At 47.9% G+C, this 16,723-nt stretch overlaps 2 protein-coding genes across 4 annotated transcripts; both read right to left on the reverse strand.

The window, feature by feature from the left end:
* Window positions 1-121: 121 nt before the first annotated feature.
* On the reverse strand, window positions 122-12,941 carry LOC105702371 (DNA polymerase alpha subunit B). Its single transcript, XM_012429883.2, has 7 exons — window positions 12,814-12,941; window positions 12,188-12,407; window positions 12,017-12,071; window positions 1,887-1,987; window positions 949-1,734; window positions 669-875; window positions 122-587 (listed from the first exon to the last, which is right to left on the reverse strand). Exons 1-7 carry the CDS (start codon window positions 12,890-12,892, stop codon window positions 269-271), a joined length of 1,767 nt encoding a protein of 588 aa, XP_012285306.1. The 5' UTR covers window positions 12,893-12,941; the 3' UTR covers window positions 122-268.
* Window positions 12,942-13,371: 430 nt separating this feature from the next.
* Window positions 13,372-16,695, reverse strand: LOC105702429 (dipeptidyl peptidase 3). 3 transcript variants are annotated; one of them, XM_012429992.2, is made up of 4 exons: window positions 16,513-16,695; window positions 15,567-15,873; window positions 13,758-15,498; window positions 13,372-13,690 (listed from the first exon to the last, which is right to left on the reverse strand). In XM_012429992.2, the coding sequence occupies exons 2-4, from the start codon at window positions 15,840-15,842 to the stop codon at window positions 13,533-13,535; spliced, it is 2,175 nt and encodes a 724-aa protein (XP_012285415.1). In that variant the 5' UTR covers window positions 15,843-15,873; window positions 16,513-16,695; the 3' UTR covers window positions 13,372-13,532. The 3 variants fall into 3 exon arrangements, with proteins under 3 accessions (XP_012285415.1, XP_012285414.1, XP_012285416.1); XM_012429991.2 differs by lacking the exon at window positions 16,513-16,695 and adding an exon at window positions 16,253-16,504; XM_012429993.2 differs by lacking the exon at window positions 16,513-16,695 and adding an exon at window positions 16,030-16,241.
* Window positions 16,696-16,723: the final 28 nt, after the last annotated feature.

Genomic DNA, 16,723 nt, shown 5'->3' on the forward strand with positions numbered 1-16,723 from the left:
TATAAAGTTTCTTTATTCTTCCTCAAAATTAAATTCAGAACCTTCCCTTCAATCCTCCAAAGTTACTAGTCATAAATGATACCAATACCGTGAACTGAATCGATGAACTCCCTAGTGCCTTACGAGACGATATTTCATTTTATTGTTAAATATTACTATCGTACAAAAATATACAAGTGTAAGATTTCGGTGGTCACACCTTTTGGCCGAAGAAGGCAGTCTTTGGGGATGCAGAACATCAGGTGGTGCAGGCAAGCCTTCCGGAGTTTTAAATTTTGATTATCTCGCAGGAAACATTATCGGTGGTCCAAGCGCCCCCAGAGACTGGTCTAACATTCAGCCTTGCGTAGGTATGTTTGCACAAACGTTCCGGATTGATAACAACGGAATTGTTCAAACATTTGCAAAAGTATCGCATATCAGACGGCAATATCAAAATATGCGGCTGCTGATACATGAAGGCGTATTTTTCCCACAGATGCGTGTCTAGATTTACTTCCAAGGCGGGAGGGTTTAATGGATAAAAGCATTTTTGATCCAGTATGTGGGTGGCCAGCCGATTTAGTTTATTAATCCCCGATGCATTCCTGGAATAGATTCGTTTAAATGGTTAATTCGATCCCTATAGGAAGAACTTGGTACACCATACCGATAATTAATCCACTTACGCGCTGAATTCTTCTCGGCCTAGATGCATGAAAACGTCGACGGCCGTAACTCCCATGATCAGACCTTCGATATTCAACATGGAAGGATCCGGCATTAAATGCAAATTCGGATACCGTGGGCCGAAAAGTGCGAACTCCGGCGTTGGATAGACTGGATGGTGGTGAGCATCCCGATGCGAAGGGATCAGGACAACTTGCGTGCACAAACTAACGGCACAAAAAAAAAATTATACCAAGGATATATATTTCTTTAAGGAGAAAACTAAAAGAGACGAAGTACCCTTTAACGGCGTCCATGATTCTTCCGACAATCTTTTCGAAGAACTCCTGGAACGTGAGCGTTATAGACGGAGACCGAATCTCTGGATGACTGAAGTCCACGAAAGGACCAACGAGAATCAGGACATTCGGCTCGTTTTCCATAACGGACTGTAGTAGATCGGTCAAGGGTTGATAGTCCAAATCGCCCGACATAGTAAACGGTCCAGCCGCGACAAATATTGTGACGTTCTCCTTCAAGTACGGACTCTTCGGAAAGGGTGCAAAACTTTCCACGAACATCTCCTTCGCGACCAAGACATTTCCGGTCGGATTGCAGCCCTCCACCGCGACGACCTGACCCCGAAAAACGGAGTACTGCGGAATGCTGGAAAGGTCCAGCTTTATGATGGGAATGCCTTTAACCGTATTCGGTGATTTCGCCCCTTCGAGTAAGATCGAGGCGACGTTCAATTTCCCCTCCCGCTCGCAGCAGATTCGGCCCCAGGTTCTAAACGCCATCTGCGACTTGAGGGTCACGTTCCAAGTGCTCTGCATATCATCCCCCTTCAATTTCTGCCAATGTCCGCACAATCGTTGCCCTACGTCCCAGCACACGCGAGTCAGTATCTCTCCCTTCCTCGTTATCAACTCGAACATGTACATAGAGTTGCTCGGGACGTGAGGATCCTCGGTTTTCTGGACCTCGACCTTCTGTGCACTCCCACATTTCCAGGACGTTACTTCCTGCCCGATGGACACCAGAATCCTGGTCCCAACCCTGACCGGTCTTCGACTAGGTGTGCCTCTGCAACGGACAAATGCGTAATGATAAAAAGGTCCCTTAATAAGATGCAAGGAATCGTCCTCATAAGGACCGATCATACTCCAAAACTGATATATCCCCAGGGGACTATCGAGAATTCAACGAACCAGCTATTAAACCAGCATTTCACTCACGTCTTCAAAGTATAGGTCGACGGCGAGAGGGTCTCCCCGATGGCTCGCACTTTGCTGTCCTGTTCTCCTTGCTCCGACTCCGGACTCCTCAGCCTCTTGGCCTGCGTGAAACCAAAAACGACATAACAAATCAGTCCTCTCCCGTTCTAAACGCCAAATCCGAGATTTCCTATCCTCTTAAATCTGCAAGTACGAGCACCGACCACGAAGCGAAACAATTTCCGCGTCCCAGCACACCTCTCCGCCGAAGCATCCAAAACCGAGTGCCGTAGACGAGTGTGTATCTAGTCACGACCTTTCCCATGAAACGTGCACCAAATTCATACTCGTCTATGGAATTGCCTCATTGCGTGGTCTCGGTCTGGAGATCGCTCCCAGGTCCCAGGTATCCTGTTTGTCCTTTCCTCCCTCCCCCCAGGTGGGAGGAATTCCTCCCACCTGACTCACCGGCCTGGGAAACGTTAACCGGGTATAAAGCACGCGTTCGCAGAGATTGCTCGCCTCTGCGAGGACATTCCCCAGCCGAGCACAAAGACTTCTTCGAAGGTAACGCGAACGACGGTGCGGCGATTACCGCCCGAACGTGCTTAATGAGTGTGGATCTAGTCACAAGTTTAACGACTGCGCACTAGACCAGCACTCACTCGGCACATCCGGGACGCGGTTTCCTCCAACTGCCTCCGATCTTCCCTCCTTGGCTTGGCGATGCGTTAACGGCGTTACGGATGCGCCCGAGCATCGACGCTGACAGCTGTCAAACGTGCCACGTGCTCGCGGCGCACGTGCTCTGTGACGCCCAAATTCGCCCTACCACGTAATACTAGAAATTGAAATTGGAAATCAACCGATCACCGAAACTCGATCATACAATTGGAATTATTTTAAATAACTCGTGTAACACATTAGAGGGTATTTAATTTTTGTTTGTTCGATTTGGAAAGCACCCTTTCAACGACGTATCTAGTCTTCGACCGCTGTCAGACTAACTTCCACCACGTGCTCGCGACATATGCGCTACTTAAATCCGTAGTAAAAAAGGAGCCAGAGATAGTGGGATTTACTTCAGGATAAACTCCCTCGGCCCCGAGTCCTCGAGACGATTCATCTCACGCGAAGGAGAGAAAGCGAATGCCGAGCCTACTTGGCAATTCAAATATACCCGCGCAAACTCGAGGACGTGAATCGAAAACGAGGGAGACGGTCGTCGAACCCGGGCTCGTTCCAGGGTAAAATCCTCGGGAAATAACCCTAGGTACTTCCCATTAGATTAATAAAATACAGGAGGTAGAGAATGGAGCCACGGGAATTTATTTTACACCGCGCGACTCGGTGGCTATGTCTTGGCGAAGAGTCCTCCGGAGGAATCGGCCGTTACGAGGCCACCTCAACTGGAAGGTTAACGAGAGTTAACCCAACACTCTCGACACTCGATCTATTACGCATCGTTTCGATCAATCCCCGAGGCATAACCCCATGGATCCCTTGGAAGAGGACTTCGAAGCGCGCGCCTCGGAAATCCAAGATCGAAGAGCGCAGGAGAGCCGTGGGAAACCACGGTTTGCTTTTCCAACAATTAGGAGGAATTGCAGTCAACTCGCCCCGATGCGGGAGGACTATAATTCAGGGTATCGATCCCTTTCGATCGGATCGGGTCCCCTCGGTCCTGAGAAAGGGGGAGAAAATAAATAAACCGAGAGAAGCGGGCGCGAAGGGGAATACAAAAGATTGGGCAGCCGTTGCTGCCATCGGCGCTGCTCGCTCAATTGACGCTTAATTGGCCAAGGCGAGCCCAAGTCGAGAGGAACCTCCTCGAACAACTCCCAGACATTTTTCCGTATATTAATACCGAGCATCCGTTACTCCAACTAATCAAACGTCTGTAAAACTTATCTCCAAACTGGATGCACCGAGTGATTAGGAACATTAACCCGTTTCTACAGAAGCCCTATGGAAGAGCGCGCTACTCGTGAAATTTCACGTTTAAAAAAAAAAAAAATTCTTTTCTGTATTTAGCCTAGACTAGAAGCAAAGTCGCATTTTCTTGCGAAATTTCAATTTTCCATGAGCATCGCGTTCTTCCTTAGGGCCAACGATTCGGAGCACCCAATTTTACGAAAAGTTTTTGTAAATATTGAGGTTGCTTTATATTATTTTCTATATATACTTTTTTTTTATTTAAATTTTATATATATAATGACCCGTTCATATCATCTTAAGGAAACTAAATTGGAAAATCCGACGTCGGGATGCATCGCCGTAGAAGCGGATCGTCCCTCTCCCAAAGTGGGAGAGGAAGAATCGTAGTCTCTTTGTCCGGGTATGAACCGTTTCCCGCGGGCCCTCGGTTAGGTTGCAATGGGAACTTTTCCCGAGGAAAAGGCGCAGAGCTCGAACCAGTTCCCGACAAGCGACGAGGGGCGAACCGGATCGAGCGGTTTCCACGATCGGCCCCGCTCACGGGGGACTGGGAGAGAAAAAAAAAATGCGAGGGGAAATGCAGTCTGCGCGCGCCGATTGGTCGTCCGGGGCAAGCAGGTACCATCCCCGGTTCCGATTGGTCGAGCGCCGGGCCCGCTCCACCTGACCCTCCCCCAGGATGCTGCGACGACGGAGGAAGGAGAGAGAGACCAGGTCGGCCACGGCGCTCCGGTCGGAGATCTATTTAACGATTTTACCACTCTCCTCCAACTCCTACATCTACGTTTAATTCCCCAGGTCTTACACCTATAGAACTGACCGCGAGACAATGAATTCCCATTATTCTCCCTGTATAGAAATACAGATTTAGTTGCGATTACACTAGTCGGTCAGACCCACCCGATGGCAGAAATTCAAGAAGGAAAAAGAACGTTTCAAATATCCCGCCGTGTCCGCCATGTTGGATTTCAGTTCGGGGATTTTCATCTACGGCGGTTACGGTCATTTCTACTCGGCCTACGGTGAATATATACCTCTGGTGATTTTTCCTAACCCTCGGAATCGCGACGGTGGCAACCCCGAGGGACGCCGAGAGAGATGGACGGAAGTCACGGCTCCGAGCCTCGAGAGAAAGTCTCGCCGGAATCACGAAATGCCGGCAGCGATGGGAACTGGGAGTACCGAAGAAAGGTGGATATGCTCTCCCGCGGTTTCTCGTTATTCTCCATCAATTACCCTGGTATATAGGTTACCTCGAAAACTTCAACGCCCCAGATTAATTCTTTAACGCAATTATATATCGCCCAGATGGCATAGATAGATTTGAAAAATTTGAAATTTCACATCCACCATACGGTGGATCGGCGATCGCTCACAAATGCGTACGCAATATCTAGCATGCATTTGGCGCGAAACTCTGCCGAGCTTTTTTTATCTCGAGACTCGTATCGCGCTCGGCATGTCTCGGGGATGGTTTTCCCCCGATGTATTAACCCTTTGATCGCGGAGCCATTTCGACATACGGGCGAAATTCGTATGACCGGGCAGGCAATATTGGACCAAACGTCGAGCGCCTTTAGGCGCTCTTAGGAGCCAAAGAGTTCACCTATCCCTCTCGGACTCGTCTAGCCCATCTTTGTAAATCCGAACCCGCGAGTCCCCGTTCAGGATTTACGGGAACAGGGACGGCCGGGACACAAAGGAGCCCTCGCAATCGTGGGACGCAATCGATTCGGGGAACCCGAGAAGGGAATGCGAAGTCTCCCTCTCGCTCGCTCTCGCGTCCTTTCCCCGTACGGCCGTCTCGCTCTCGGGAGCATTTACCAGGCCGCAAATCGAGATAAATCTAAGGAGCGCAGCCTCCGATCTAGACTCTGCGGAAGTCGCCTCGGGTACGTTCTTTGGCACTAGAGAAATCCCTAGATCCCCTAGATATCCCCAGATGAAAGACGTTAAGACCCCGACTCGGCGGCGCGACGAGCGCCCGTTTGCGCGGAAACGAAAAATTAACGTAGGAAAGTCAGCCGTGCAATTAACCAACCATAATAATTACGGGCAAGATGCGGCGACGAGATATGACCGAAAGCCAATCCTCGGGGTGCTTATGCAACCGTGTGGGACGACTCTCGTTCATTTTTTTCCTTTTAACGTCACATCGCATTTCTTTCCGCGTCTTCCGTATTGTCTATAATTATATAAAATTAAAAAAAAAAAGAAAAAACACCGTAACTTGTTCTCGAGATGCAGATAACGTTTCCTCGTCGATGAAACGTACCAATAGAACTTCGTTATCAATTTCTCGCTCGGCGGAGTGAAACACCGCAGGTGGAGCCGCAAAAACTCGCGTTTGCGGAAACCGCGCGTCCGCGTGTAGCAGTGGGCATTAAAATCGACCGAACGTTCATTCCGCAGAGGTCGGTAACTCGATCCCGGCCTAAGCGATAATATTAAAGGCTTATCGCGGCGAATTTCATACGTCACGAGGAAGATACCGCGTTACGCAGACCCGGCGAGCGTCCTACCGAGCATAAAACCCCCAGAACCGTCGAAATTCCAGCAAATGCAATTCCCGGCACCTATCCAAACAGGTCTCGTTGCGTAACCGCTGGCGAGATTGCGCGAGGTAAAATGTACAGAAGAAATTTGGTGAAAACCAGTCGGAGATGGAAAAAAAGAGAAAAAAAAGAAAGAAAGAAAAATCAATCGATCTAGGCCGCGGGATATCTCGCGGGAAGCCGGGAGGGAGAGAATTCGACTCGGAGCCGGAGGAGAAAGAGAAAGGTAGGCAAACTCGGCGGGAGCGAGCGAGACGCCCAACGCCGGGCAAGCTGGAGCGAGACAAAGAGAGGACGCCCGGCGTAGGTGCGGGCCCCGCGAGCAACAGGTCTCACCCGGGAGAGCTCGTGACGCAACGACGCTCCAGTTTCTCCACCGGCGACCGTCCGAATAAAATCCTCCCCTCGTAGAGCCATCGATCGCCGATCCGGAGTAACCGGCGGGCCAAGCGCGGCCGCGAGAGCGAGGGAGAGGGAGCGAAGGCGCGTACCGCGGGAAAGAGAGAGAGAGGCGAGGAGGAGCTGCGCGCGCGCGCCGCGCGCCGGCCGCCATGTTGGAAGCAACAGGTAGTCGGCGCGCGTCGATTCGCGGAACGGAAAGAAGCCGTCGCCTTCGACGAACGACGCCGGGCGTCGGTACGACGATAATAAGCGTCGGAAATTCTACGGGGAATATATCTCAAGGGAAGAGGAGCGACGACGCGGCTCGGGTGGAAGCTTCGAGGAGCCGGCCGGAATGGACGCCACGCCGCGGCGTCCCTCCGGGACGTCCGGCCGACGGCACTCGGCGCGCGCACTGGCACTAACGGTCGCGCACATCGGTATCCGGGCGAGTGGACGCCTCGGCGTCGCGACGCTCGGGAATTCCCTAGGAGTCCGAGGAGCGCGCCACTCGTCGCGCGGGGGTCGACGGGGAGACTGAGAGCGCCGACGGGCCGGAGGCGAGGCCACGGAAAGCGCGGACCGGGGAGAGGCGCCGCACGGACCCGGGACTACGGAGCCACCTAGATGGGTCGACGCGGCGCCTTCCCGCGTCCCCTTTCCACGGTCGAGATCCCTCGGCGCCCCGGATAACGCGGTAGGGCTCGAACGCGAGGAAACGGCCCTCGACTCCCGCACTTTCCTTCCCAGCTCCCTCGGCGTACTCGGGACGCGAGCAAGCGTCGCGACCTTATCGACGGAGAGATCGTGAGAGCGAGACGAACGACCGCGATGACTTTCCCGCGACTCCTTCCGGAGGTGGACTCCCTCGATGGATCTGGGAAGACGTCGCGTCCTCGAGGGCGGGGAGGAGACTGGACGAGCGGCGGGAGGGGGGACGACGAAAAACGCCGACCGAGGAGAGGCGCCGCTCAAACCCGTGACTCTCTCGGAACTCGGATAGGCCGCGCCGGGGCGCGGGCGCTTTGTTCGCGGGGCGCATGCGCGACCACCGGCTCTCCAGGCGGAAAAGATCCAGGGGAACCGGCCAGTCGTGGGACCGGTCGCGAGCGGTCCGCGAAACTCCGGTCATCGGGCATCGCGCTACGTCGACGACCGGCGATTACCCGGCACCGCGGAGGAACTCGTCGCTCCGACTTTCCGAACTCCCGGAAATCGGTCGGCGTGGCTGGTTTCGGCTGGATCTCGCGCGCATGCGCCGCGAAGGAAAGCCGGACCGAGCGCGCTTTGTTCGCAGAGCGCGGCGATGGCGGCGGCCGGCCGCGTCCTTGAAAACTGAAATTATTCCCTTTGAAAGAAATCTGGCCGGGCTCGAGGGGAATGCCGGGAGAGGGGGCCCTCTCCCGCTCCGGCTGCGCGCGCCGGTGGCGCCGCCTATCGCGACCGCGCGCCTAACTTAACCTAACCTAACCGCTCCCTTCTCCGGCGAGCGCGGCTCTCTCTCTCTCTCGCTCTCCCTTGCCTCGCCGTCTCTCCTGGGCGAGCTCTCTCCCCGACGCCGAGAGGCAGGCCCTTTGTGGGAGAGGACTCGAGCGGGGATAATGGCGGCAATCTATCTGGATGATTTTTCTGGCGGGAATTACGGGGGTTCAGGAGTACCGAAGCACCGAGACGGTCTCTCTCTCCCTCTCTCTCCCCAGGGGGAGAGAGAACCCGACCACTGGCAACCACCTGTGGCACGAGAAACCGGACAAGGGAATGCGAGGATGTAACCACGGCGCAGGAAACTCGGCGTCGGGACGCTCGGCTTGCTCTCGGCCTCGCGGGAGGTCGGTCGAGAGCGAACTACCCTCGGCCGAGGTTCCTTCGACCAGTGTCCAGATCTTTCCAGAGGAAGATCCTTCCACCGCTATACGGAGCAAAAATGGCCCAATGATAGCGACGAATTTTGGCCGATAACGAGTACGGCCCATTTCGTTTATACCGAACCTTAGGTAACAATATGGAAAGTTCATGCCGCACGAGCGAAAATATCCCTCGAAGAGGTCGAACGAACGAACGAGGGCGAGAGGGGCACCGGAAGAAGCGACAGAGGTCCTACGAACCTTCGGCCTTGACTCATCCCGGTGATGAACCCGGACGTCGAGAGACCAAGGTCGCGGACTCACCAAAGCGCTTCCGGTGAACCCGGGCGTGTCAAGAAGCTCCCCGAGTCGAAACCTTGGTCCTCCTTTGAACCCGCGTAGAACGTCATCTATGACTTCAGTGCCAACTAAATTTTCTCCCCGAGCCCTAGTATCATATTTTATGCTTAAATATATATATCTTGTCATGTCTTATATTCCGCAGAGAGGGCACATCCGTGAAAATCGGCCTTCCCGCAGTGGAAGGAATCCTGGGAATTTCGCGGATCTCGTGAGTCTCCCGTGAATCTCGTGAATCCCGTGAATCTCGTGAATCTCGTGAATCTCGCGAAACACGGACTAGTTGGGTCGCAAAGGATGTGGCAACACTACTCCTCTCGCCAAGGGGCCGTGGCACGCCAGGCGACCGTCAACTTGACTGCCGGCTCGAGCATACAACCGGTACCACTACGAGTCAGGGCCGTACCCACGGGCGCCACTTGTCCTCTCTTGTCAAGCCGGACATTTAAGGTGATATGAAAGGGTCATTCTATACACCTAAAACATGAAAACATTAATACCGAGTGCACCAAATCATTCGAAACATTAGCACGTGATTAGGAAGGCCCCGTGAAATTTCATTACAAAGAAAAAAAAAATAAATTGTTCATTCAACCTAGACTAGAGCCAAGATCGCATTTATTCGTGAAATATTTCACGAGCATAGCCTTCTTCCTTGAGGCCTCCACGATCACATGCTAAAGTTTTATATTTTCACGTTTCATGTATATAGAAAGTAACCGATCCGCCCTTCGAGATTTATTCTCACGGGTGACGATGCAAAACCAGCGGGCCACCCTTGCCGGCCGTCGAGGTTCGACATTCGCGAGGGAGCGTTCACCCGGATCGCGCAGCATTGTTGGGGGCATTCATTTTGCGCCGTCCAATCGTATCGGTTCGGTAATTTGCGGTGTGGCTCCGCGTCTCGGGTTAAGAATCCGCAAATTATCCTTGCCGGCGCGATGGCGGTGGGTTTCGCGCGGAGGGGTCCTTGGGATCTTTTTGCGGTCCTCCGGGTGCCTGAGGGGTCCGAGGGGTCTAAGAGGGGCCCAAGAGGGGCGGGCCACGGGTCGCCCGGAGACGGCCTCTGTCGTCTGCCGTTATATCCCTCTCTTTCATGGCCTTGCTCGTGGGACTAGCAGGGGGCCCCGAAAGAATCGGGTTCACAGGTAGACTCGTTACGTCATTGCCGCTACGTACCGACCGGGCGAAGAATGCGCGACAGCGTTGCCACGCGCGACCTGGCGTAAATCATCGCAAAGCCCACCAGAGGAACCCAGGTACCCTACTCCCAAGTTCGTACGGATCATTCTCGCATAGAAATAAAAAGAAATGTTGCATTGTTGCGAAGCCGCGTCCACAGGTAAACATTCGAGGACGGTCAATTTCGCACATAAAAAATTCATCGCAGGACTCGAGAATGGGTATAACTCCCCGTTTCTCGAGATCAAACGAGGGAAATTAACGATTTCATGTAGGACTTTCAAATGTTGACCAATGACTCCATTTCGCAACGATGCAACAGTTCTTATACGAATCTGGTCGTATGCGAAAGGATCCGTATGAACTTGAGTATACCCCTTGGATGAGAGACTGATTTTTCACCGCTCTCTTGTCGGGATTTTACCCCCTTCCGGATCCTCCTCCGATGAAGAACGAGAGACCCTGCCATTGGGAAGGAAGAGGCACGCTGGAGGGACCGGTACGGATCTGTGAAGAGACGGATAGAGCGTGAAGTGAGATTTTAGACGAGGAGACCGAAGCTCGAGAAGAGGGGAGGTGCGGCGGCCATTTTACCCGGCCATGCACACGTACGGAAACTTGTATTCGTGAAGCGGTGTTCAGCGGCAGCCAACGTGTACAAGGGATTTTTTTTTTCTCTAAGTTATGATTTTACATTTTTAACGACAAATCATTCTAACCACGTACAGGGCATACGAATCGTGCCGAAAATCCAAGTATAGTAACTACTATAAACAGGCGGAAGAAAATTCCTGAAACGTTTCATGAACGATTGATCCCTCGGATGTTACTTTCGCGTCTTCTTAAATTATAATTTCAACCGAATGTATAATTTGAATGAAAATCCTTATGAGGTTCAGGGTTAAGTCGACGACAGAGCATTCTCTGGTGTGCTCTCGTTGAAAGGCGATACCTCTTCGTGGGTATCAAGGGAGACGCGTGCACCCTGAAGGACCCTCGGGGAGCCCTTATTCGAGGCCGAATTTCACCAACCTCGAACCGCCGTGGTAGTACACATGCTATTGTCCATTACTGTACGTGTACACGGAACTCGTTCTTCGACCTCTCCCACTTCCTCTCCGAGTCCCTCGATCTCTCGATGACCGCGTGCGGTCGGGATCCTTTTTCCTTTTACTCCTTCTTCGAGTTGGAAATATTTTTACAAATTGCGAGATACCAGAAAACTCCCACCCAAACAACCATTTCCCACCGTTCTGTTTACTGTAGGCGTGAATGAAACGCCGTTGCTCGATAAGAGTACGAAGTTAATTTGCAAATTTCTGCAATGCTCATGTCGACTACCTCGTAATGTTAAAGACTTAGCGGTGGTTCTGTCCTGCATATGAGGAATTTTTTTATGACTAAAGGGAAACTGATTTTCCTGGATCAATCTTATCAAACGTTTGTGTCAAATTGAGACTACATCGCAGGTTTTGTTTTTACATTGCATGGGTATGTTCTATCATAGGAGAAATGTACGAATTGTGTAGAAATTGAAAAGACTCTAATCAAAAGCTTGGTAAGATCTCGAATATACCTTTCCCAGGGGTTCCACGAGTCTGGTAACAATACCCACAAAGGATGCTCTTTCAATGGAGGCAGAAGAAAGTCCAAAACATAGGGGCAGTATAAGGGGCGCATGGCACATTGAATCATCAAATCTCATAAAGATTCGCATGAACATCGACTGTGCTCGCAGCAAAGTACAAGTTTCGGCAATGCAGTTAACAAATAAAAAAAAATACCAATTCGTAACATCGATAAATTAATTCCGGATTAATCGTTAACGGTGATGTAAACATATCATCTATAATCTACAAGTATAATACCATTATGTAAAGTAAAAACTTACTTTTGGAGTATTGAGATGCTTCCCACCGTACATCTCAAGAATGTTTTCGCCTTCACTGATATAACGCTAAGGACAAGTATATTAATAAAACAAATAAATTATTATTATCTCGCAAATCTTAGTAAATTATTCAAACTTTTAGCTTCACAAATGTTATATTGGTAAGGATACTCCTTCGTCGCATGTGGACTATACACGGCAAGTTTAGACAGGTCCTGTTCCAATCGAGCCTCCGGTACTTTTCTATCCACCCTCTTCAATTCCACTCGTTCCATCATCCCGAGACCATCTAATGTCAAATCGATGGTTTTGAAACGAAGAAGGGCAAATGCTATCCATTTGTCCACGAATGTCTCCTCGTCTAAATTGTACAGATCGCACAAATCCATGCCTGAAGCAGAATCGATAAATTCTTTGAACAGAGAATCACTACCTACGTACATGATTGCCCAAATATTAAAAAATAATCACCACTACATTAACCGAATAAAATAATGTACGCACGTTCTTATAACCGTTTTTTAAGTCGGTTGCACCGAGGGTGCAATCGAGCCTTTATTCGCGTGATCATGTAAACAATAATAATCCTCAACACCGAAGCATCCGCTATTCGACTTCCAATTAACGGTAATGAGACGAATTCCTGACACATTACGCTCAATTAAGGCAAGCGGGTTTGTGGGAAGCAACGTTAAGGAATGCGATGCGCGAGTTCCTTAAAAAGTAGGAAATACACCCGTTCCCACCGATGGTACCATTCGGTCCGAACGCAAAAGGATAAACTTTAGCTGACTTACATTTCTGCAGAACCGCAGTTTCTTTGACTGCACAGCCCATTGCATCGAAATGCTCTCGGAGAGCCTCGTCCGACACCATTATGGCACAATCGAACACGACCCGCGAGGCGTTCCCGCCAAAACTGATGGACGGAGGCGACGCGCACTTCGAACGCGCATATACGCCATTGTTCCTGGAGGCGCGTTCAGAAATGCACACTGATATACATAGTAAACTGGAACCAGCATCTCTGCTGGAACGCTCGCCAGAGATGAGTTGGGAGCAGAGATGAGTTGGGAGTTTGCTCACGAGCAGGATCGCGCGATCGCTCCTATGCTGCCCTCTGATGGTTCGTGCGGGCGGCTAATGTACTTGCCACCTGTTACCCTTCAGTGGCGACGCAACTCATCTCTGCCAGAAATGAATTACACCTACATATGAGATCGTATCATTCCATACTTTGCATCATTGCTCCTCTGTACATTTCTCTAGCACCGTAGCTCCCAATATCCATGCAAAAGTGGGTCCCCGTTTCTGTTTAAAGGTTTTAAATGTTCAGGTCCATGGACCTAATTACATAATCGCCCAAAAGTAATATTCCTTTATAATCGACTTGTAGTATACAATCATTCTTATATTGTATTGATGTACGTATTAAGCGTTGTGTATATTATATAAAAATCCTTTGTCTTTCACAAAATTAAAATCTCTTTTATGAGTAATATTGCTGCTTAATGTTTTAAACCGCAAAATGCTGTTCATCCCTTTGCGCAATTTCAATCAAATTATCCGACGTTTCCACTGATGGAAATCGTTCCACCCAGGATTGTATCAAGCCATTAAATGTTGGTTCATAATGTTTCACTTTCACTTCTTCGTTATCTTTCTTATTGCCAACTAAAGAGATAAAAAGAATTAATTTTTGCTAATCTGTTAAATATAATTACTAAGTTACAATATTTACCGAATGTATTTGGCTGAGCAAAAAGCTTCCGTGGTTGTTTGTGAGCCAAAACTATATCCCTCCAATGTCCAGACTCTGGAACTTCACTGTAATGATCATACAGTTTTTTAGCAGCGACAACATCACCTGTACTCTTGTAAACTTGTAGTTTCATCAAAAATTCTTCAATGGCTTTTTTACCCACAGTGGGTATCTTCTCTCTGTGTAATGTAAGAAGAAGATTCTTTCCCGGCTCTGTCTCGTCAACAACTATGAGTTCTTTTCCTGCTTCCAAACATACTTTTAGTAGAACGTAACGAGCCTGAGCATGAGCTTGCAACCATGTCTTTGTCTCGGGTTGATACTGTTCAAGAGATCTACCGCAACCAGTCCACAACAGCCACAACCAGTTTACGTAAATTATATCTTTAGCTTTCTGTCCAGTGTGGCCAAATATCTCTAAAATATCCTTTTCTAAACACAAATAGAGACCTACAGCTTCAGCTCGACATTCCTCATAAGATGATCCCAAAGCACCAAACTTAAAGTCATATGTCTCCCCATCTATGTAATATTTATCCACTAATTTTCCAGTTAAAGGATTTTTTAAATGCTCACGATCAAAGTTAAACTTTTCCAATTCTTTGCGGAACAATTTACCGCTACCATGTCCAAGGAGTTCATGTAGTCCAATTTGCAATTCAAATGAATCTGTTTTATATTTATCCATTAATTCTTGATCTTCCTTGGTTAAAAATGGCAATTCATCCTGCTTCAAATATGCAGGTAGTACATTGCCCAAGGAAACATTTTTAAAACCCTCTGATTGACGAATTTCATCGTAATTAGGTATATTTATACCAGATGGAATACCTGATCCAGCAAAAGCTAGTATATCAAGAGACGTAAAATCAGGTTTCAAAAACTGATCTTTTTCAAAGTCTTTACCCCAAGGTAACTTTGTCAATATCTTTTCAGCTCCTTCGACGAGCCTTTGAAACTTTTTTGACATTTCTCTATTTACCATCGCAACAAATCCTTCAAACTCTGCTCTCTGCCCAACTGGGTCTCTGTAAGTTTCAATAAAACCTATATATGTCTCTACAGCAGGTGCCTTGTTTTTAATCCAATATCGAGACCCATCTTTGTGGTCATTGAGCGAGCCACTACTAAAATGATCAATATATTTCTCCAACATTAATATCTCGGTCTCGTTGCCTGCATATTCTTTAGCCTTCTTTAAGTTACTTACAACTCCTTCCAGTAACTCACTATAATCTCCTCTAGTTACTTTGAACTTTGCACCTTGAAATATCTCCTCAGGTAATGTAATCTTGTTATCTTCACCCTTTTCAATAGATGCTAATCTAATCTCATAAACATTTCGTTCCTTTTTAGTACCTGCATCATCCCAAGTCTCAGTTGTTTTAAAACATCTTGTATTATAAGCTCCTATATCCTTCTTCTGCAAAAATTCCTTCACTAACTCGGCATCATCCGTTGTACAGTTTGCTGAGAAATAAGTTGTTATCCCTTTATCACCAAGTCCCAAAGATTTCACTTTTCCTTCTAGGGAATACATGCTCTTCTGTATTTTATTCCAAATATTTTCAATAGAATCAGAATTCTCTTTGTATGCTTTGGAAGCTTTTATAATGGCTTCAAACTTTTCTTTCGGAAGGTTTGGAATTATTTTGCTATCACCCAATGATTTATAGTTTCCAGAATTTGCTAGTATCCCACAAATATAAACCAAAAATGCCTACAAGTAAAAATCTATTTTTTAAACACTAACTTATAATCGCCATAAAAATAAGATATGCTATTTACCGTAAATTCATTTTCTGTAACACCAGCATCAAGAGCTGATTGTTTTAAAATATCCATTGACTCAGCGATAACGATCTTATGTAAAAGAGCAAATATCCATGGGGACACAGGGGAAGTTTGTATCAGTACGACAAGGCCACCATTCCAAGCAGCACGACATAAATAATGAGCATACAACCTTTCTCTCTCCGTTAATAGGGCGAAAGCCTTTTCACAGTTCAGAGCAGCTATTGGTTGTTCGTTAGGTAACGTATAAAATGTAATATCATCACTCATTTTTGCCAATGTTTTAATTGCTCTGGTCAGACTAAAATAAATTAATAAGATCATATATTGAATTCCAACGCCATATGTTGTACAAGTAAAATTGCAATCTTTTTTTATCAAATAATAAACATATGGATTAGAAGAAATTTTAAAACCCATACAAATTATTTCTTGAAAGTACATAACTATTCCTTACTTAATAAAATACCCTTAAAAATAATGTGCTCAGTATTCACTATATTTCTTCCAGTGATAACCTAAAAGTACATACAAAGCAATTACTTAAGCATGTACTTGGTTCACAGGCTTTTCAATATACCAGGGTCACGTAGTCATAAAAAAAATTACGAAAGCTTTACAACCGTTAAAATCAATTGATATCACATAAAAATGAAACATTATCGCATTGTTTGACCCACCACAGGCATGAATGTCTTCTTAGATTCTTAACCTTCCACTTGACATCGGTGATCGACGGAGTTTTTTTCATTTTTTTTAAATTTCTCATAGAATACGACCGTGGAGTAAACACCGCCCGACAGGCGGGTCCTCGAAAAAATAACGATTTGCATAATTTGAGCATCGTATAATAAAAAAAGGAGACAACAAAATGTGCTTCGTTACCGGCGTACTCTGAACTTAACCTATACCCCTAGAATTTGCAGATATACATACTTACCACAAAAAAACTCTACTTTCTCGTGATGTGTCAAATTACGCACCCTGTGCTGCTCAAGAAACCTTCAAACGAGACTTGAAGAATATTCTAAGTCAAGAAATAATCGGATCAAAGGAAAGTGGGATGCGCGTTGGTAAACATCCGGCGCGCGAAAAGACCGGATTGCATACCCTTCCATTTCTTTTACCGTCTCCATGACACATCTCTCAGA

This window comes from Orussus abietinus, unplaced genomic scaffold (assembly GCF_000612105.2).
Source record: "Orussus abietinus isolate OABI.00-Male unplaced genomic scaffold, Oabi_2.0 scaffold17, whole genome shotgun sequence".
In the NCBI taxonomy this organism is placed as follows: domain Eukaryota; kingdom Metazoa; phylum Arthropoda; class Insecta; order Hymenoptera; family Orussidae; genus Orussus; species Orussus abietinus.